This window comes from Acipenser ruthenus, chromosome 12 (genome assembly GCF_902713425.1).
Source record: "Acipenser ruthenus chromosome 12, fAciRut3.2 maternal haplotype, whole genome shotgun sequence".
NCBI classification, from domain to species: Eukaryota; Metazoa; Chordata; class Actinopteri; order Acipenseriformes; family Acipenseridae; genus Acipenser; species Acipenser ruthenus.
Genome location: NC_081200.1, coordinates 10,268,678 through 10,291,703, shown reverse-complemented (window position 1 = coordinate 10,291,703; position 23,026 = coordinate 10,268,678). Strand labels below are relative to the sequence as shown.

At 40.6% G+C, this 23,026-nt stretch overlaps 1 protein-coding gene across 17 annotated transcripts in view; it reads right to left on the bottom strand.

Annotated features, from left to right (window-relative positions):
- LOC117417153 (guanine nucleotide exchange factor DBS-like) overlaps window positions 1-23,026 on the bottom strand; it is a 100,206-nt gene that overhangs the window by 44,241 nt on the left and 32,939 nt on the right. For 16 of the 17 annotated variants that reach the window (XM_059034504.1, XM_059034505.1, XM_059034511.1 and 13 more), the window contains exons 4-14: window positions 15,554-15,644; window positions 14,760-14,879; window positions 13,707-13,823; window positions 13,290-13,439; window positions 12,529-12,653; window positions 11,395-11,509; window positions 10,782-10,901; window positions 10,236-10,427; window positions 8,947-9,138; window positions 7,898-8,075; window positions 3,307-3,416 (exon numbers count right to left, since the gene is read on the bottom strand). In XM_059034504.1, the coding sequence (XP_058890487.1) occupies window positions 3,307-3,416; window positions 7,898-8,075; window positions 8,947-9,138; window positions 10,236-10,427; window positions 10,782-10,901; window positions 11,395-11,509; window positions 12,529-12,653; window positions 13,290-13,439; window positions 13,707-13,823; window positions 14,760-14,879; window positions 15,554-15,644 (1,510 nt within the window). The remainder of the gene's footprint in view (window positions 1-3,306; window positions 3,417-7,897; window positions 8,076-8,946; window positions 9,139-10,235; window positions 10,428-10,781; window positions 10,902-11,394; window positions 11,510-12,528; window positions 12,654-13,289; window positions 13,440-13,706; window positions 13,824-14,759; window positions 14,880-15,553; window positions 15,645-23,026) is intronic. The other variant, XM_059034499.1, reaches the window with a different exon arrangement.

The following is a 23,026-nucleotide window of genomic DNA, read 5'->3' as shown; positions in this document are numbered from 1 at the left end:
GTATTATTTGTATTTATCAGTCGGAACTTGCCTCCATGTATTGAAGATTGATTACATCAGTCTGCATTCCTCAAGTGAGCGGTCTTCTGACCGGTCTTTCTATTGTTTCAATGAGCCTCCCGATAGCCCATCAATCAGCCTTGACAGCTCACGATGCCCGGCTCTCTGTCTGTGTGATAGTCTATCACCTGTGCAAGCCACTACTTTTCTCCTATGATCTATGTTTTATATGCACTCTGGTCACTATATAAGTCACTCGTTTTTCTAAGAAATTAATTGTTACCCCAATACACGTTGAAAATGGATCGCTGAAGACGTGTGACAGCAAAGCATTGCTTGGAATTACTGCAAAGTTTACCAAACAACGATTCTGATGCAGCAGAGACGGACAATGACGAATCTGACTCTGAATAAGACTGGGCTTGCGAAGATGAATCTTCCAGTGACAGTGAGGAGTATGCCAGCGAAGTGCAGGACCGAGTGCGCGAAGAGGGCACAGGAGATCCCGTGGGAGAAGAAGCTCCAGCGGTAACGCCAGCACTACCTCACCCAGCTGGACAAAGACTGAGTGAAAACATGGTACTTCGGCTACTTGGACCCTATTTAGGGAAAGGGAGGAATGTTACCACTGACCTTTTTTTTTTTACTTCATTGCAATTTGAAGGAGAGACTATATTGAAGTTAGCCGAAGAGCTTTGCCAGACACATTTGCCACTGCCACATTGCAAAATGCAATGGCAACAAGGCTGTTGATAGCTGTGCCAAATGCACACGATTGTAAATGAAGCCCATTCTGTTCAAATCTTTACTTATTCATGTCATTTCAATTATAGTATGTCTGTGTATAAACGCAGCTTTGGTTGCGTATATGTGCTTTGTTATGCAGGCAATATAAGTTTATTTTACATTTTTTATACTTATTTACATTGTTTCAGTTGTACAGTTTTGTATGTAAATGATATACATGTACAGTTTTATACATGTATATTTTATACATGTATATACACAAATGTATTTTCAAATATTTGTTTATTAAATTTTTTACCGTTTTTTGAGGTTGTGCTTTATGTAATATGTCTGTATATAAACACATTTCTGTTCAAATGTGCGTTTATTTACAATGTTTCAGTTGTATAGATGCTTTATATAACGTTCCTGAATAAAACTACGACTTACATTCAATTGTTTGTCCGTTCATTATAATATTTATGTTGTTTTTAATACGCCGGTCAAATTGACCGTGCATGGTTGTTCTAGCTATGCCTATAAACACGGCCGTTCTATTGTTAATATGTGACAACGGGCAGTGGAGAAAAGCAGCTTCTCAGTGGGCCTTGCTTACACTAAATCACACAACATGATTAAAGGTTAAAGCTGATAATTGCTGATTGTTAACAGTGGCTGGCTAAAGCTGATAACCCCCCTTTTCTGTCAACATGAAACATTGCGGTTATGTTTACAATCTTCAAACATTTTTATTTTCATTTTCAGCATTCACAGATTCCTGGTTCCCAAACCACACTGGAAAAAGTTAATAATGATATGGTGTAAAAAACTTATCTTATTTCTGATTTAAAAAAAAAAAAAAATTAAAAACAAAGTCTAGATCATATTTAGCATGGACCTACTGCAGATATGCATGCTTTTAGTGAATAATGACAGCCACATGCAAAAAGGGAGACACTGGGTCTAGCAATCGCTATCACTGACATACTGACCAGAAGATGCAAATTTAAGCAAAAGGTATTTTTTTTGCCACACTCAGATGACAGTCTAAGTCAAAGCAAGGCGACGCCAGACTCAACACACAAAATCAGACCGTAGCGTGGCTTAGTCCAAATAACTAGAATGAATAGTGAACATATTAAATACGAAAAATAAAACAAAAAATTAGCCACTAACCACTACTCCACACTGCTGCCCAGTGCCTAGGGCTCTGGACTCTTGACCGGAGGGTCGTGGGTTCAATCCCAGGTGGGGGATACTGCTGCTGTACCCTTGAGCAAGGTACTTTACCTAGATTGCTCCAGTAAAAACCCCACTGTATAAATGGGTAATTGTATGCAAAAATAATGTGATATCTTGTAACAATTGTAAGTCGCCCTGGATAAGGGTGTCTGCTAAGAAATAAATAATAATAACTAATTACCATGAAATTATAGCATGTGAAATAGTGTAGTTACAACACAGATAACTATAACTACTTAAATTGTATAGATTGGCATATACAAGGAATAAAATCCAGTGATCAGTTCCCTTGAGTTCTCAGACTCAATAGAGGGTAGCAGGCAGACAAAGGGTTTTAGGGTTTATATAAGAAAGTAGAAGCAGGTTTAATATAATGTTAAAGAGCGGTAATACTGCGGATTAAAATAGACTTAAAAAAGATTGTTGAGTTTTTGTTAAGGGACCAACAATGAATTATTAATAAACAATTTCCATTAGGCCTTGATAGTTTAGTGCCAGAACACTGCAGTACAGCTCAGAGCTACGCTATAAATGAAGTGTCATTATGTCCTCAGAGGAAATGCACTTCATATGCAGCCAAAATCCACAGCAATCGTCCCAAAAATAACTTTCAGACTACCGTCGTCATTTAAGAAAATTCTGCTGAGCAAAGAAATGTGGGACAAGATAACTGGCACCTGAGGATACTGACGATTTTTTGGGGGGTGCTTTAGAAGTGAGCAACTACGTAGCATTCTGGTGTACAGTGCATTAGTATTTAGTTACCTACTTCCAAAACAGTAACAACAAGGCAGAAAGGCTAAGTTATTTGTTACAAAAATAGTCGCTTCTGCTAATCTGACATGATCGCTATGAATTGAGGAAGATATATATACAATTTATACTCTAAGGTTTGAGCGTGGTTCATTGTAAAACCTTGGTGTTTGAAAGCATTTCAGGATCCTTTCAGAATAAATTGTAAATTGTTGCACACCAATATATGTTCAATGTAAAAACATAAAGACACATTTAGTGTTACAGTAACAGGCAACTTCTGTAGTTGTTGCAGCTTTCTGGTATTATTAAAGCAGTATTACTCTGATAATAGGGGTCTGTGAAATCATCCACTTGCGTACAGGATGTGTACAGAACAGAATATAACCAGGCACTATCAGTCATTATGTTATCAGTAGTACCTTGCCCTTTAGTTAGAACCTTGATCAAAACTGGGCCCTAGGTGTCCTGAGTGGATTCCAAAGGGTAGTTTTCATTCATGGAAAGGGGTAGCGATCATACCTGTGTTGGTTGTGTTGAAACCAGTCTTGAAACCAAAATGCAAAAACACCAGACTTGTCTTACCTTGATTCCACCTTTAGTTTTTCTGGGGTTTTTCTTTTTTGCCAGTTCAGCCTCAGTAGGAGGCTTGGTGGTACTGGAACTCTCAGACGCCCTTCGAGTGGGTGCAGCGGCTGCAACAGAAGAACAAACTAACTGCCCCCTCAGCCAAGGAAGCAAGACACAATTACAGAAATGCCCTGCGTGATACAATATTACTCTATACTAAAATGTCCTGAGTCATCATTACTCAACAGCCCCGAAAGTAATTTCACTGCCTGCTACTCTGAGGATCCCTGTTGACTGTCATATTGGTGCACACTTGCATGAATATATAGAAATACTAACAGATGCTGGTAACAATTTTTGACAAACATTTTGACAAGAAGTCTTTAAGATACCGATAAAGACCTGTTGCTAAAATGTACAAGTTTATTTTTGTATTTTAAGTGTTTTAAAGGATGAAACACAAAAAAAACCAGCAACGTTATGTGGGAACTTTAATGGTAAAAGTTGCAGGTTGTTCTGTAAAGCTGTTGTACCAGCATCTTATCACCATGGCTTAACATAATAGGTTGTCAGCATTGTTATTTCATATCAGTTCAAACAAAGGAATATCTTCAAATTGCAGAAAAGGCAATCAAACAGAAGCCTGTTAAAACAAACAATGGATAGACAATGAAGTTATCAGATGCAATATCTAGTGAAGGGCCAGTGTTCACATGTCAGCTGTCACAATTCTTGCTCACACTTGTCTGGTCTGTGACTGATTTGTACTATAAATGTGTCTCCATAGTAGTAGCTCGACAAAGTGCAAGCAGACAGCTTAAAGCACACCATCACTGAGACATTTGCATAGAAACAGAAGTATTTTTATAATCTAAGTAAGCATTACATTTGCCGTGTTGATTTTGCACAGCTGTAGAATCATCTTTATCATGCTGTCTGTGATTTTCTGTGCTTTACACTTTGCATGGGAACTTATAAGGACCAAAGCCTTGACACCACCATTGAATATTTTGCGATTAATCTCTCTTACTGGGCACAGGACCCTACAGAGAATTTGCATACAGTATAAAGTTTTCAAACCAATGAACAAAAATAAATAAAACTGCAGGAATAGGGAATACACATTTTATATATTCAAATGTTTTATATCGACTTGCTGGATGGCATCCTACTCTGTAGAATTAAACCTTTAATGGCATTCTGTGCATTGCACTGGAGTACTGAATACAGTATCCTTTGTGTGCTTCTTCACTCTTCTGATAACAAAGCTGATTTAATCTGAGCCTTTGCTAAAAAATAAACATTAGTATTATTATTTGTCAGACGCCTTTATCCAACGATACTTACAGAGACTAAGGTGCGTGAACTATGCATCAGCTGCAGAGTCACTTACAACTATGTCTCACCCGAAAGACGGCGCACAAGGAGGTTAAGTGACTTGCTCAGGGTCACACAATGAGTCAGTGGCAGAGGTGGGATTTGAACCGGGGACCTCCTTGTTACAAGCCCTTTTCTTTAACCACTGGACCACACAGCCTCCTAATTAATAATAATAATACAAATAAAACTGAAGGCAAATCAATCGGATCCGCGCATTTGTGGAACAGGTGCGATTTATTTTTATACAATGTGTTTGTGCAGTAGTGTGTGATAAGTCTCACAGAAGCTGCTCTATAAAATCACATTTGATGTCTTGTGGTAGAATTTACTAGTTTACAATTTCACTCAAAAAAAAAGTCTAGTTCTTGTCTTGCAACTTAGGTTAAAGGAATCTATTCACTTGACTGGATAATGAGATAAATGTGAGTAAATGACAGGCATTCAATAGAAAGCAAATGAAGCTCACAGCTTGTGCTTTTCATATAAGGCTTCACCTGAATGGAATTGGCAACTTATTCAAGTTATTTAATGCTTTTTTCCATTTTAAAACCACATCCATTAAAGCGTATCCAGGAAAGTGCTGTGCTGATTACTTACAATGTCCATTATTGAGTGCGTAGCTGTAATTGTAGAAATTAGAGGCACATCCCAGTGGGAGTTTCTAGAAACCCCAAACTTCAGTGTAGGGTGTTCACGTCTCTTTAAATTGAGGGGTTTAAAATACAACTTCATACCTAATGAGATGTCAGTACTGTTAATCTATATTAACTGTGAAAAGGTTCATCAAAATTGCCCAAGCCGTTTTCAAGATATGGAAAAAAATGTGGTGTCCCTACAGCTTTTTTTATACATAGATGTATAAATTATGTGTTTTAGTGTTTTCTATAGGGTGATGCAAAACCTTTGGCCAGAGCTGTATAAACAGAAAGCCTGGCAAAAAGCACTGGCCTTTATTGATCTGCAAGAGTGCCATTGTTGTCTGTTCTACTCTACTGTAGCAAGGCTGTTCACTAGGTACTTGGAAGAGAGACCAATTAAACTACATGGGGAACTTTCCCTTTCAAAAGCTTGCCACAGTAAAATTGCAGTCATTCTTTTGCAGGTTTACCATGTTTCTCTTATGATTATATTATGCATTTACCACTAGTTCTATTTTTTTATTTGGTGTGCCCAATTGTAATTCCCCCCTGATTTCCTCCCGCTTTGGAATGCCCAATCGCTTTTCCCCTCACCACAGCAATTCTACACATGACTCTGGAGACCCGAAGATTCAGTGGGCGTCCTCCGATCCCACGACCAAGCCAGCTTTCTTTTTCACCCAGAAACTTGAGAGCAGATGTCAGCAAGCTACTGACCTCTGGAGGACAAAGGCCAGCCCTGCAGGTGTCTACTCTGAGCTCACTGGGCGCCTGGCCAGTAGGGTTCACTGTAGAGTGATGAGAAGAAACAGTCCCTCCCAGGACACAGACCTGTGCTGTATGACTCGCCCTGCGCATCACACAGCTGTGCTTCTACCAGGTGAGCCACTCAGGGACCCCAATGGTTTGTTGTTTTAAATCACTTTACCGTTCCTTTATGGGCTTTACCATGCTTTCATTATGCTTTATTACACTGCTCTGATTTATATATGAAGCTGTAGCTGGATATCTTTATTGCCAGCATTTGCAAAGAAGTTTAAAACTCAACAAACACCTAATGGAAAGTGTTTAATACATCTATCAGGTTGGAAAGAGACAGGAGTTTGCCCTGTTACAACGCAGTAACTAGCCATCCCCATTGAAGCATACATGCCTTTTATTTAGTTCTATATCCATGTACTTCCTTTACATTCCAGCTTATTTTAAGATGTTTTGCATGTAACTATAGCAACTATATTAAATAAAAATAAATCTCTATGAAGGCTGTATACTGCAGGTTGTTTACAAGATACATTTTCTGTACATTTTTGAGACTGCTGAATAATGTTACGTTAACATATTGAATTACACAGCACATTGTAGTTTTCCATATATTTGACATTTTGAAATCTAACATGAAATACTGTACTACTATTATTGCTTCCGGTAGACTTTTGCAATATCATTTTGTAGTTTCTTTGGTGACATGATGTTAAATAAAATATCTAAATTATTTGCATACATTTTTTTTTTTTTTCAATCCAAAAATTCTAGGTGATGCAAAACTTTTGACAATAGCTGTACACTTAAGGAGTAAGCAGCGGGTTGTTACAACTGTTTAAATAATGTACCTGTCATTTTTCTTTTCATTGTTAACATCCTGAAACGTTTTACACTTATAACTGTCTTATTCAAAATGTCCGCTCTAGTGTACTGATAGTGTAAGGATTATTGCCCACATTGTCAAATAGGTAATACAGCAATAACGATCCATGATGTGTTAAGGAACAGAAAAGCCAGCGCTTTTTTATTTTTTAACGCAGTGCTTTAGAGGACAGATCTCAAACCCCAGTTCACTAGAGCAGACATTTTGAAAATAGCTTTGAAACACTTTAAAGCTATAAGTGTAAAAAGTTGTCAGGATGTTAACAAGGAAAAGAAAAATACAGGTACGTTATTTTTTTTATTTAGTGGTTGCCAATTGATTTTTACCTTTTTTTCTCCCAATTTGTAATAGCCAATTATTTTTTGGCTCAGCTCACCCCTATCACCCCTGCACTGACGAACACACACTGTCCTCCGAAGCATGTGCCATCAGCCGACTGCTTCTTTTCACTCTGCAGGACCACCATGCAGCCATCTCAGAGCTACAGAGTCGGAGGACAATGCAGCTCTGGGCAGCTTACAGGCAAGCCCGCAGGCACCCGTCCAGTCCCCAGGGGTCACCGGTGCGCAGTGAGCCGAGGATACCCTGGCCAACTTAAGCTCTCCCCACCCAGGCGACGCTTGGCCAATTGTGTGCTGCCCCTTGGGAGCTCTCGTCCACGGTCGGCAGTGGAATAGCCTGGACTTGAACCGGCGACCTCCGGGCTATAGGGCGCATCCTGCACTCCACGCAGAGCACCTTTGCCGGATGCACCACTTGGGAGCCCACAGGTACGTTATTTAAACAGTAGTAGCAACACTTGGGGACCCGGCTACTTACTGTTTAAGACTGTATTTATTTATTTATTTATTTCTTTATTTATTTATTTATTTATTTAGTTATTTAGTTAAATGTCCAGATCAGAAAATGATGGTGTAAGATGCATGTACTATATCTTACTTACTAGGACCAGCATTTGTGACTGGTTTAGTGGATGCCCGTTTCGGAGAAGATTCTGGGCGGGGGGCCACAGGCTGTACAGGCCGGGTCTGCTTAGCTGACAACTTCTTAAGACTGACTTGTCTCTTTTCAATCATTTCCTGCACATCTCCTAGTCTCTGGAGGGCCTTCTGGACATTGGCCTGCCCGACAAACAACATAACACACTGAGTGGTCAAAAGAGATCACAACAAACAAAGGGAGCCTCTGCTGTTAACAATATCCGAAGTTAAAGATTAACACAACACATTAAAGCATAATGAATTGCTGGGCAATTATGTAATTGCTAGCATTTTTCAGACCTTAGTGAGTGTTAACAGTAAAAATGTTTTCTTACATAGTAACATGCTGGGATATGAAGAGAGTAAAGGATCATGCTAATGACAACTTGGAGTAAAGAGTTTTGAAAATCTAGCCCACATTTACAATCCAGAAGCAAAACCCAAAATGTTATATGCAACACATTATGCACTGTCAGCCGAGACACGAGTTTGGGTTCGGTAACTGGATTTAGCCCCTGTTGCAAATGTTAGAGATGGGCATGATGACCCAGTCGTTATCAAGCTGGTGTCATGATATGTTTAATGCTGATAGGGTTTTTTTTGTTTGTTCTAGAACAAGATGCTGTTGCATCACTCCTGATTACTTAAGCCATTTAAGTAATATATTTCTCTCTCACCCATGCTCGTGATGGTCAGTCATAAATACTGTGCCACAGACTAGTAATAGAAAACTGTATGGTTTTAGGAATGTGTCTATTTTTGAAATACACCACTGACACAGGATCAACTTTTCTATCTATTTGGGTGAGTTTATTAAAGAACCTACTCAAAATGTGATCAAATGAAGGATCCCACAATATACATATTGGCAGACTAGTCATAAATAAATATACATCCCCATCTAATTAACAAGTCTCTGCGTCCCGTATTAGCATAACTAGGTCAAGAAGACAAATGCTTCAGTTGACATTTTCCTTGACTTAGTTTATTTTCTTATAGTTGCACATCTTACCTTTACATCAGACGTGAGAATCATTTCAAACTGATTGTGAAGTTCTTTAAGGTTGCTTGGCTGATTCTCATTTGCAGTTTCATTAAACTCTTCAATGTCATGCAGGGCAGATTCAGCACCTTCTTGAGACTGGCACTTGTCCACTGCCTGGGATGCCAGCAGGTATATACCAGCGTCACACCACAGGTTAACCTATAAGAACATATGAATGAATGTGTATAGTATATACTTTTTATATGTACAGCAAAAACGGATATGAAAATGACAATACTTTCTTCTTCACCCTTACCATAGTCATGCAGACAGGACCCTGTAACACTAAAATGCCCATCAGTTTGGATGTTCTGTCCGTCGGGATAAAAAGCATTTGTCCAATACATAGTATACAGACATCCTTGTAGCTAAACATGTATCATTAAATTGGGAAAGATGCTGAGGTTGCTAAAAGCAATTTACAGTGTTGAATTTATTGTAAAGCCTGCATGGGGACTATATAGACATTAGAGCTTATCCCACACTACAACAAGGAACACTATACATATTTTTACACCTTTACTTGATATACTGGTAGAGTATGTTACAGATTCATAATTAAAAAAGGAAGATATTCTATTGAAAAAGTTAGCCTTTTTCCACTTCCAGAAAATGTGGTAAATGTGAACCTTACTATCTAGTAAGGACACCATTTCCTTTTATTGAGCCATTGGACATTTTTAATATTTAAATTGTAATGTTTTGGTTTGACACTACATGAGTAACATGGAACCGTACCATAATACAATAGCTGTCACTTTGCCCTGAAGTGAGTGAGTTACAACCAAATATTGTAGAAATAGGGTTAATCATCAGTTTACTTGACTATATAAGTCACCACCTGTTTGTCAGCTAACAGTAGGCCAACGCCTATGCTAATATTTACTAATGCTCTTGGTTTAGTTTATTATCAAGATAAGGATTTTTAAAGACTACAGTTTGTAGAAAAGATACCGAACTACATTTAGAGCAATAATGCTGAACAAGTTATTCCCAAGCTACTTGCTGTTATGGATCAATGTTGTACAGAATATCCAGATACACAATGGGTACATAATTAGTGTCATTCATTATATTAAAATAGCCACATTACTGGCTACAGATTTGTTGTTGGAATATTAGTGATTATGTTGTTTTCTGTTGTATAATTGTTGCTTAATTTTTGCTCGGCTTAGTTTTTTCACACACGTCTAATCTGTACAGGTACCTCCATACCTGTAGACATGGGAATAATTTGGCTGGAATGATTTATTTACCTTGTCTATTTTTGTATGTATTTCATAGGATTTCCCCAATATGTCGTACTTCTTCTTTGTTTCATTGTTAAAATCATCGCAGATTCGCCTGAGTTCAACACACTTGGGTCTGATGGAGTCGACAGCGTAATGGTTACTTTGGATCAGCTGGTCTCCGCGCAGGGCTTGCAACTGGGCCTTTTCCAAAGATTCCTGCAAACCACAACACACAGATGACCATGCATACAAAGTATTTTATATATATATATATATATATATATATATATATATATATATATATATATATATATATAAACAAAACTATTAAAAAACACAGAAAGATAACCTATTCAAATACTTTCCAAAACTTGGCAGGTTGTACGTAGCTGAATTTGCAATTATGTAAATTACACTCTGAAACGCTGATGGGCTGGTTGTAAAGTGTCATATATACAAGTTCTCTCCAAGGTGAAGAAGAAATGAAAAGGGAAGTAAGAAAATTAAGCAGACGTATTAAGCTACCCTAAGTAAAAACATACACATCTGAATGCTCAAAGTATAACCAACCTGAGCTTTCTCCTCCAATACTTTAAGCTCCTTAAGAAGTTGTTCTACTCGAGATACACTGTCTCCAATGTCTGTGAAAGCAGCCAGAGTCTCCACAAGGCTGTCCAAAGCAAGTTTTATCTGAAAAAGAAGAAACAAATATAGAAGGTATTCATTGTAAAAAAGAGGACACTATTTGATGCCTAAATGAAAGGTTTTAGAAATGGATTTGTAATTACACATGGTTATTTAAATTGGCTCAAAGCTCTTTACTCCAAATCGTCATTAGCACAATTTTTTTTTTTTAAAAGGAAAAAACCACCAGTTCAACGTCTGAAACTAACAAGAAACAACTTAATACTTCATTCAAGCTCCTGAATTAAAGTCTCACTTGTTTATTTCTGGTTTTGTAACTTTATTGGGTGTGTTTCTCTCTGAAAAGATTGTGCTATAATTACTTTGAGAATGGAGCTCCTTTTAACTACATGTATATTTACAATAATTAATACTATTTACATCATTAAAATGCCCTTTTACTGTATTTAATGCCCCAGTCTCTGTGGTATTTACTAACAAGCAGTACAGCCTTTAACTCAGCACCCTACTCTAACATTGTAACAGTAACAGCCGTTACCTCTCGAAAGTCCTGTTCGAAATGCCGCAGCTGTAAACACTGCTCCAGTTTTAGATGATGCTTGGACCAAAACTGCTCAAAAGCATTTTCTGTTTCATCCAACTGCGCCAGCAGCCTGTTAGGAAAACATGGTTTTGTCAACAAAGCAACCATTTAGCTCACAAAAAATACCATACGAAAAATTCACATTTTTTATTTTAAAATCAATTGAAATATGCAAAATGCCAGGGGTGATGGTGAAATGTAAAGTTGCAGACCACAAAGTTTCACTGGTTTATGTTTGTTTCCAGTGAGAGTCAACTGAGGTTCAGATGAATTAGCTTTTGTACTGTTAAAATAACCAGAAACTTCAACTGAGGGATATCTGCGTGCTGCATATAGACACATACAAGTTAAAAAAAAATACTTAAGATATGGTATTTCAGTTGATGTAATGGTTATCAACTCATTGAGAATATTATCAATGGTGATAGACTCCTGAAGATCTCTGACACAAACACCATTCATGACATCATCGGAACATATTGAGTTTCTGCCATGCTTTATTCGCAATATTCAAACATTTGACGCCACCTGCTAGAAAGAGTTCACATCAGAATCAGTCACATTCCACTTAACTTAATTCCTTCATCCCCCTGTTGCCTTTTTCCAATGCAAGTGGACTAATAACATTTTGTTATGGTTATTCTAGATGGATTCTAGATGGATATATATTCAAAGTAAAGCAGTATAATAGAGTGACGAGACAACAAGCGTCTGTGTATGGGTTATCAACACTTGCATCGCCAGTAGGGACTGCCTATCTTACAACACGTATAGTAGGTCATTATTAACAATTAGTATGGCTGACTAATACTGTAGGCAACTCAATATGCAAAAGGGACCCATTTGAACCTTGTATTTTAAAAAGTATGTATTAATATGGCTGGGCTGAGAAGGCTCTAATCAGCTAATTGAATCGTTCATATTGACCTGCTGGTGTTTTACTATGTCCCTGAGGGCTCAGACGATGTTCCATACAGTGGGTTGTAAACAAACAGATTTGGGGCCTCTTTATATAATCCTTGTAAGATTGTTTACTTTACTGTGTCAGACAAAGGCAGTACTTATTGTAGAAAGCTTAGAATCACAAACCGTTCAACTGTAGCAACATTTTCCAGTTCGTCAGAGTTGAGTTTGCAGCTTGTGTTTTTGGTTGTTCGTTCCTTAATGCAAGAGAGGAGGGTGGTTCCCTGTTTCAATGCCAGCTGGAGATCATCCTGATGAAAAGAAAACAATTAAGTTAAATATAGCCGCCCGCCTGCAGGAGAGAAGGGGCAATGAAATACCAGCTATTAAATAACCATGCACTCAAGCTTGACCCTTTTGTACAGAAGTTAAAACACTCAACTGGGGACAGGGAGTTGGGTTATCATTAATCTTTGTCATTACCCTCTTGATTTCACAATTGCAGTTGCAGTCTGGGAAACTGACACATTTTTCCAGCAAAATACAACATCCAAGTGCTAAAATTGAAATATATATGCACACACACAAACAAACAAAATTAGATTTATTGTATTAATATATATTTGTAATAATGATTGCAATAATAACCTTCTTGGAAATATAGTATAATAGGTTACCCAACTCTTTCAAATACAGTGCTTGGCCCTTTATACTGTGGAACCACTTCTGTATAAGGTGATCTGGTCATAGCTCCCAATTGCCCCATAATGCCATTCCACATATTGATTTAGATACAGAATATGCCAATGGCATGCATGTGGCCACATTATTTCTGATGCTATACAAATGTATCCTGTTTGTTTTTTGTATGCATCTATTGGCTTGGTGTAATATGAGCCTTTAAACCACATTATTACATGCATACATAAGCTTCCCTGAATACTAACCTTGAGCTTGTCATGCTTTTCTGTGTGGGAGACCAGGAGATCCTCTGTACAGTGAACATCATTCGGGAGCTCTGTCTCAGCCAGACCGGTACCAAACATCTGCAACATCTGCGCTGTCGTCTTCACCGTCACTGCAAAATTCTCAATAGCCTGCAGTGCCATGGAATTGAAAATCAGGATAGGATTTCTACTATGGTCAGCCAAATTAAGCCAGTTTCATAGTAAAAGCACCTTAGAGAAGCCCCTTTCTCTGGCTTCAAATCTCTTATGCTCTATGTACATGTGGAGGATATTTTAGTCTGAAATATTTCTTTAAACATGGCCTTTGGTCTTAATATCAATCATGTCATCTTTTGTCCCATTAACTGTTAATATTTCCCCTGCATGCCCCCTTGATTTTGTTGTGCTGGTACTTACGGTTCGATGATGAATCCACTGGTTATGGCAGTAGTCTAAGGTTCCTCCAAGTTCACGTGTAAGCTGGTTTTTATCAATGTAGCCATGTAAATCTGAGACTGCGTTTAACATGATGATCTGGAAAAGATAAAGGCGATAGTAAATTGCCCTGCACCTCAATCCTGGGTTTAGATGAGGTTTCAGCCTCCATATTCATTCAAGAACAAAAACATTTAAGAACAAAAGTTGTCTTAAAGGATCCCAATGATGCAGCACCAACAGCATGGCTAGTTAATCAATCAGCATGTCACATATTAGTTCCAGTGGTAATGGTAGTTTTGTGATGTTGACACCTACCCACAAGGAATTGGGCTAAGACCATCCAAACATGTTACACTGCAACATGCCCCCAATGCACAACATGGCTGGTACTTCAAATACAGTATCAGCCAAACAGGCTGGATTTAGTCTTCCTTCTCGTTATCTACTGACACCTGCATTGCACAGGATGAAGGGATTGCTAAAAAGGTACAGTATGCCAGCATTCTTAAAGCAAACATAGCTTCATTTTAACTTAGTACCAGATACATTTTTTTTATGAAAGTTTGCTGTAATATGTGCATCTTTCAAAACTGCACATTTGAACCCTAATAAGTAATATTTCTGGAATTATTTTGTTAGCTATAACTCCCCTAATATAGGGGAACAACTGAGGATTGAACACAGGTCTGAAGGTCAACAAGCTTAGCTACTGCTCAACTCAGTCAGATATTAGATACTTTGCAACATGCTCACTGGTAAACCACACAGTCCACGCAGCATGCATACACCATCAGCTATATCGTCAGGATGCTTGTATCTGCTCTGGGATCGAAACTGTTATCAGAAAACAAAAACAAACTGGCATGCATGTTTGAAGATGTATCAAATGTATTATGTTGATATCATATTTGTACCCTCAAATACAAATCTTCTGTAGTGAAAAACAGTACAGGAAAAACATACAGTAAGAGGAAACTTGGAATTTAATAGTGGGACTTGTAATAAACACACAAGACAGGAGCGCATGCTTACCGGTACCTTCATTTTAAAGTCATCTCGGTGCAGCTTCATGCTAATGTCAGTGATGGTTCTCTGAATGAAGCGGGAGGGACGCAGCACCAGAACAAGCTGCAGGTTCCCTGGGAATGCCCCCTACAAGTGACAAGCAGCCACAGCATTGAAATTCCTGTCCTAGTAACCTGGCAGAGTTTCCATTTGTGGAAGCTCTAAAAGCAACAGTTCTTTTCTCCAATGTTTTACTTATTGAAAAATTGTAAAGTAAGCATAATACAAGAATCTGTAAATACGTAATGTTTAAACAATGGGGGTATTTAGACTGGCCACTTTTTAGATCTGTTGAATTTCCTCCTCTAGTCTACCCATCAGTACTCAATCAGTACTGAAGTCACCAGTTCATTAATACATTACTTATCTGAAAAGTCATTAAGAAAACTGTAGAATTCAGGTATACCAACATATCTAGTCAGCAATGGGGCAAAATGCCCCCCCCCCCCCCCCCCCCTCAGTTGTTCTACATGTTTTCATGTGTCACAATCACTGTTGAAGGGTAGTGTATATGTGTATACTTGTATACTTGTATATTTGTTACATAAATTGAAAACAGCAAGTGATGTTCTAGAAGATATCTACGTTTCCTAAGAGTTTGTAATATCAGCGTGAATTGGAGCTGTTTGAAATGATTTGAGGGACCTATACTTTTGGGAACCACTATTCTTCAGGTATACTTTTCATTCTGTAAATTGCAGAAGGGCATTGTAAAGGCAATGTTAATTTATTAAAGATACATGTAGCTTTCATGTGCATACCGCTATCCGTGTCAATGACGCCTTCACAGCGCTCCATTTGTCCCTGCGTCGGTCTATAATAATGATGAATCCAATGCTGGCAGCCTCCAGACTAAAGCACAAAAACAAAAAACTGTCTGAAACACAGATTCTACAGTTGCACAAATAATCTTTAATAAAAAAAAGGCACACTGATATAATAATATCTTTATATAGCACCTTTCATAGTGGACCTGCATCAAAAGGGCTTTACAGAGGTAGGCTGTGAACTGTGCATTATATACAGATATACTTACAATAGGACATCTATTTAACATCTGTAGGATGGAGCACAGGGAGGTTAAGTGACTTGCTCAGGGTCACACAGTGAGTCAGTCAGTGGCAGAGGTGGGATTTGAACTGGTGATTCTCAGTAGTAGAGGTGGGGTTTGAACAGGTGACCTTCTGGTTACAAGCCCTGGACTTTAACCACTGGACTACACTGCCTCCAGTCTGATGGAATAACTGTATTTCCATCAGACAGATGGTTCCAGTGTGCATTCCAGATCAGGAAAAAAAGAAAAATCTGCTGCACCATTTTATTTATACAGCAAAACAAAAAAAGAAGTCCAGCACAGTAGTTTTGTGTGAGAAGTAAGGATTGGTAAAAAAATATATAATTGAACCCGTGACGAGATGAGATATTTGTTAGTTTATGGAAAATCTGAATGCTTATATTTTCAACAGGCTTCAACAGATCATGAGGTCATATCTACTACCAGCACATGCCTTCTGCTGCTGCCAACTTAACAAAATGGCTAATCAGAATGCATTATTAAATAAAAAAATGGTATTAAAAATGCATTGTTTGTTTCTTTTGTTTTATTCTGTTTCTGTTACATTTTCTAATCCTATTTTTTCAGATATATACGCATCTTAATCAGTGCAAAAATAAAATTAACATTAATATTTATATGTGTGTTGTGAAAAAATAAATATATAGGGGTGTGTGGGTGAAGGTAATACAGCAGTGCAGAAGAAACAGACAGACAACGATATCCAGGTGCAATGGGGTTTATAGTTGTGTTTTGTCCAGAGCCTGACGGCAAACAACAGTAAACAATAATGATGTAAAGTGATACAGCGCCGTGTTTCACTTTATTTATAATCCCCGGGTTTGACCTGTAACCAAAAAGTCCCATCCTTTATACACCCACACGTAAGACAAAACACATGCACAGGTAATTTAGTGAGTGAATTAGTGCTCGTGGTGCAAAATGCAGTTCTCCATGAAAGGGAAAGGGAAGTGCTGGTGTCCGGGTTTGATGCTGGCCTTCGGCTACAGCTCTGGATCGTGTTAGTAGTCTAAATAACAAACAAAAAGTTTTTACTTGAGACAAAACAAACAAACACAACACTCATGTTTTTCACAAGTTATCCTTTTAGGCTGTTTTCTAACCATTTACAAAGGAACAGATCACTTTACTACACCCCCTATTTATACCCTCCCTCATGACCCCTTGGATAACGAGCGCATCCGCTCCTCCAATCCGTAGTGGCCCCTTTTCTATGCCATGTCGTGCCATTTAGTCCAGGGTACTCTGTTCCCTTTACACAGCGCCCTCGCAGGTCGCGAGGGAGATCTAACACCAAGAATCATTCGATCTCTGTCACATATTCCCCCGCTCAGAGTGAAGCCGAAGGAACACTCGGGTAAATCTGCTTTTCCCATTACACCCTCCTCCTGGGAAAAATAATCCGCATTTTGGTGGTCTTTCCCTACATGGTGTACCATGTGGTACATGAAGGGCTGCAATGCCAGATACCACCGAGTTACCGTGTAACGATCACTCTGCACAACTGAGAAGCAGTTGCACTGTCCTCCCTAAGGAGATACTACTGGCCCTATTCCTATAACTAAATAAGTCAGCAAGAGTGACAGACAGCAAAAGCAGGGACGTCAGAGGTGTCAATTTCAAGAACAATCGGTTTATTATTGTGAACAATAATGTCAACAAATGAAAAAATGAACAAATGAATGAAATGAATAATGATAAGAAAGTAATTCAAATAATTGCAGGTAATAGGTAAGAAATAAGATGGTACAGATAAATATGTAGGGACAAACAGAAGGCTAAACAGTATCACCAAACAGAAATTAATGTAGGGTCCGGAGGGTCTCCAATAAACCCACACTCACAAACACAACACACACAGATAGACAAAAGATGGTGGGAGAATGACAGGTAGGCCCAACAAGTCCAGTAATAGCAGGGTAATTGAAATCCATACAAAGTAACAAAATAACAAAAAAATACAGGAAACAAAGTATCAAATTAAAGTAGAAACAATCCAAACGAAAAAGAAATGATCTCACCCACAAATAAGGCAGTCCAGCAAAGTGTCCCAAAATGATGGTGATTGTAGAAGGTTGAAAACATTGAGTACGTTGAAATTGTTGAGACTGTCCAGTAGTGTTGAGTTGAATGGTGAACAGTTGTTTGAAAAAAATCAGGAGGATCAGGAAAAAATTGAGACCGTCACACATAAAACAACAAACACTAAACAGACCTAGAAAAACAGCTAAACTTAAACAAGTAACAGTGAAAACAAAAAGAGCAGTTTAGACAAAGCGCAGCGACAAAAGAAAATGAACGGATGCACTGGAATTATCTAAGGATGGTAATGGATTCACTGAAATTTAAGTAAAGAAAATGCTGTAGTTTAATGGATTCCTCTGAGAAAGGGAGTCTCCCTCAGGCCTGATTAGCCAGCTTTAATACAAGTGCTGGCTACTAAGGAGCTCTGAGATTGGAGGGGTGGAAATCTGAATAAGCCAATGGGGAGAGAGGATGAACAGAGGGTGGTTGCAAGGAACTAAGGGAAATGAAGTTTTGACCTGGCCAGGCTACTGACCCTAATTAAAGGGACAGGTGGGTGAGACTTACACCCACATTATGTAGCATGGGAATTGCTACATATTCCCCCCCCCCCACACTGGAGGTGCAAGGGACGAACGCCATAGTAGCGTTTTAAATTAACAATATTGACGGTATCCTCTTTGAAATAATCTGGCTCCCCCCACTTGACTTTGTAGTTGTTGGGTCCAAGTCTCTTGGTTACAAGAGCTGGCCCAAACCATTTAGGGGCAAGTTTTGCGGAAAACTTTCCGGAGGCATCAGATAAGGGGTGAGATCTTATCCAGACTAACTCACCTTCTTCATACTGACAGTGTGCTCTCCGGGCATTGTAATTCCGAGCTTGCCGTTTTTGAGCTTTGGCAACGTGATCCCTCACCTCTTCGGCAATCTGCTGCTGGCGATCTAGCAGTTGGTAGGGATCGGTGGATGGAGCAGGAGCAACAGCGATTAATCGGTCCAATGGGCCTCTGATGGTCCTTCCGAGCGCTAGTACTGCAGGAGAGAAGCCAGTGGTTTCATGTTTGGCGGTGTTGAGGGCGAAACGAAACTCAGGTAGCCACTGATCCCACAGTTGATGGTTTTTCCCGACAAAAGATGCAACCATGGTCTTTAAGGTGCGGTTCACGCGTTCTGTCAGGTTGGTCTGTGGGTGGTAGCTGGTGGTGAGTTTTTGTACTACTCCCCAGGTCTTGCACACCTCTGCGAGTAGCTGGCTCGTGAACTGAGGTCCACGGTCTGAAAGAATGTGTTGCGGTGTTCCCCATCGAGTGAATATTTCCTGCGTCAAAATGTTCACAATTTTGGTGGTCTTACTGTCCCGCAATGGAAACAGCTCAACCCACTTTGTGAAGTAATCAACAATGACCAGGATGTAAGTGTTACCTTTTTTACTTCTTGGGAAAGGTCCCATTAGGTCCAGACCCAGCATCTCTCCGGGCTCCTTCACAGTAGTGGACTGGAGTTGACCTGCAGGTTTGGTGTTGGACGGTTTGTACTTCTGGCAGGTTTGACACTCCTTTATGTGGCGCCATGTATCTTTACGGATGGAGGGCCACCATGCAACCTCCAGCATGCGCAACAGGGTCTTCATCCTGCCCAGGTGACCTCCCAAAGGGTTGTCGTGGTAGTGGTGGAGGAAGGAATCCGTCAGCTGTTCCGGAATAACCAGCTGGTATCGGAATCCTTGTTTAGGAATGGGCACCCGGCGATACACAAGTCCCTGCTGTTGGATGAAGGAGATGCGGTTATCATTGGCAGTATTGGAAGCAATGTCATTGATGATGTCAGAGATAGCTGGGTCTTTGGACTGAGCGGCCGCAATCTGGTCCATGGTGGTGGGAAGATCCATGCTACTCGCAGGGGCATTGCTAGCACACACTGATGCAGAAGGAGTTGAAGGTGGTACAAGTGGAGCTCTAGAGAGTGCATCAGGTACAAGATTCAGACTACCTTTCCTGTAAATAACGGTAAAAGTGAATTGTTGTAGGCGAAGAGTCCAGCGGGTCAGTCTGGAAGAGGTTTTTGGGTTGTTGAATGCCCAGGAGAGTGCAGCGTGGTCAGTGACAACCTCAAACTCCACCCCCTCCAGATAATGCCGCCATTTTTCTACTGCCCACACGACAGCGAGACACTCCTTTTCAGATGTGGAGTAGTTTTTTTCGGCAGAGTTCAGTAATTTGGAGGCGTAGGCTATTACCTTCTCATCATCTCCTTCTAGCTGAGTCAGAACCGCTCCAAGTCCTACATCGCTGGCATCAGTAAAGACTCGGAACGTCTTGTTGATGTCCGGGTGAGCGAGGACTGGAGGACTGATCAAAGCTTCTTGGAGGAGTTTGAAACTCTTCTGGCACTCTCCTGTCCATTTCCAGGGGACATCTTTCTTTTTCAAGTTGTTAAGTGGGGCAGCAATATCCGCAAACCTGGGGATGTACTTGTGGTACCACCCTGCCAAACCTAGGAACCGTTGAACCTCCTTCAAGTTGGTAGGAATGGGATATTCCTGGATGGCTTGGAGCTTGTGGGGATCAGCAGCTACACCCTCACCTGAAACCACATGACCAAGGAAATGGAGAGTGTGTTTAAAGAAGTGGCATTTTTTGAGATTGAGAGTAAGACGGGCCAGATGAAGTTTGTGGAAGACAGCTTCGAGGTCTTGAAGATGCTGTGCGGAGTTTGGTGAATAGACAATGATGTCATCTATGTAGACGAAACAGATCTTCCCTCGGAGGTCTCCTAACACTCTCTCCATCAGCCGTTGAAAAGTGGCTGCAGCATTTTTTAACCCAAATGGCATTACATTAAATTGATAAAAACCAAAGGGTGTGGTAAACGCAGTCTTCGCTCTACTTCCTGAGTCCATCGCCACTTGCCAGTAACCCGAGCGTAGATCAAGGGAACTGAATACCGCAGCACCACTCAGGGACTCCAGGATGTCATGAATGAGGGGCATGGGATATGCATCAAAGACAGTCTTTGCATTCAGCTTTCTATAGTCCACACAGAACCTGTAACCACCATCTTTCTTCTCTGTGAGCACCACTGGAGAGGACCATGGGGAGTTAGATGGTTCTATAACTCCGTCCAGCAGCATGTCTTGGACGTGTTCCTTGATTAAAGCCTTCTTCAGTGGAGACGCTCTATACAGTCGACCCCGAACAGGGACTTCGTCCTCAGTGGAGATGGAGTGACGGGTGACTGTTGTCATTCCCAACTTATCAGTGCAGACTGAAGACCACTTTTGCTGGAGGTTCTGGAGTTGTTGCTCGACAGGAGATGGTTCAGCTGAAGTGATGGTCATGGTCACCTTCGCCGGTTGGCATGGCTTTGGATCAGAGGTGGTAGGTGGCTGGCAAGATGTATGGAAGTAGAGGCTGACACTCGATAAGGACCTATCCCAGGAAGCTTCCCCCTCATACCGTGGCAAAAAAGGATGGTAGGAGAAATCCTTCTGATGTTTGACACCATACTGCCTATTGGCAATGTCAATCTGGGTATGAGTTTTCTCCAGGAAATCCAAGCCTAGAACAAGGGGAAACGTCAGGTGATGATCCTGTAGGACATATGTGCCTAGAAACCAGATCTCTCCGTGGAGAAGGTAAGTGAGGCGAACTTGACCTTTGGCCTGGTGTGACTGTCCATCCGCCAGCATGAAATACTGGTCCTGTGCAGACTCCAGCTCTTCCCCTGGATGAGCTATCTTCCTCCAGAGACTCTCTCTCATTAGAGTGAAGGTGCTCCCAGTGTCCAGGACTGCAGGCCCTTGGAGCCCTCGAACGCCCACATCCACGATCAGTAGAGTCAGGCTTGCAGCAGGAACTATATTTTTCTTCTCCTGGCTTCTCACCATGCTGACCTCTGCCGGCTTCTTCGTAGCTCCTTTATGGCTCTTCTTGTCCTGAAAGGCTTTGCTGGAGTTTGACTTGACCCAGTATTCCCGCTGGGCAGCGTTGTCTCTCTCCACCTGGGTCCCGATGCGCACCAGTTCTGCCACTGTCTTCACTGTTCCCCTAAGGCAGCTTGCCAGTTTGGGATTACAGCTGTTTAGAATGCGACAAACCAACTCAGTCTCCTCCAAGTCTGGCTTCCAGCGCAGACATAGGGCACGGTAGTCATAGGCGAAGTCAAGGATTCGCTCGTCAGGAAGTTGGAATCTGGAGCGAAGTCGGTCTTCCACTTCGGTCTGGAAGTCAGACGGCAGAAAGGCTTGACGGAAGACAGTCTTGAACTGTTCCCAGGACTGGACTCCCTTGCGCTCCGCGACCCACCAGCTCTTTGCTGAGCCTTTCAGCACACTGGACATGGTTGCCAGGATCTGATTTGGTGTCATGGGTCGTAGCGCTAGGAATTCATCGCATTTGTCCAGGAAGTCAATGGCATCGCTGCTGGCCTCCCCGCCAAACTCTGGGAAGTTGATTTTAATGGGCAGCTTTGCTTGGGGAAGACATCCTTCAGTCCTGGAGCCATGGTAATCAGCAGACCCACCGTCAAAGGAGAACTGTTGTGGTGCAGATTGCTTTCTAGAGGAGAGAGACGGCAAAGAAAGTGGTAGACGAGGGGTGCTGGTCTTTTTGAAGAGTTTCTTAATCTCTTCTCCCCACAGCACATCGCGGCGTTTCAGGCACTTCACCACTTCCTTATCCATTTCGTCAAGGGCCTCTTGCCTTCGATTCTCCATATCTGTGAAGCGTCCTTCGATGTAACCTCGCAGGACCTGTTCACGATTAATGCTGCTCTCCTGTAACTCAGACAGCTGTGTTTCCAGTTGCTCAACACGGTCAGTGAGATGGGAACAGTGCTCAGTCAATTGCCCTATCGCAACGCTGTCAGTAAGGTTCCCTTCATCATCATCGCCTCCAGAAAGATCTGCCCCTTCCTGTGAAATGTACAGGTCACTAATGCGGGTGGTTCTCTCTGTGATAGGCTCTCTGATAGTCACATGGGGTCTATCTCCAATTTCAGAGAAGTTTAGCGAAGTCAAGGTCTGATTTTCCATTTCTGACATTAAGTTCCCAACAATTTAAACTGATGAATTTAGATATGAATTTAATGACACAAAGGGTCCCCATACGGGCCACCAATTCTGTAACGATCACTC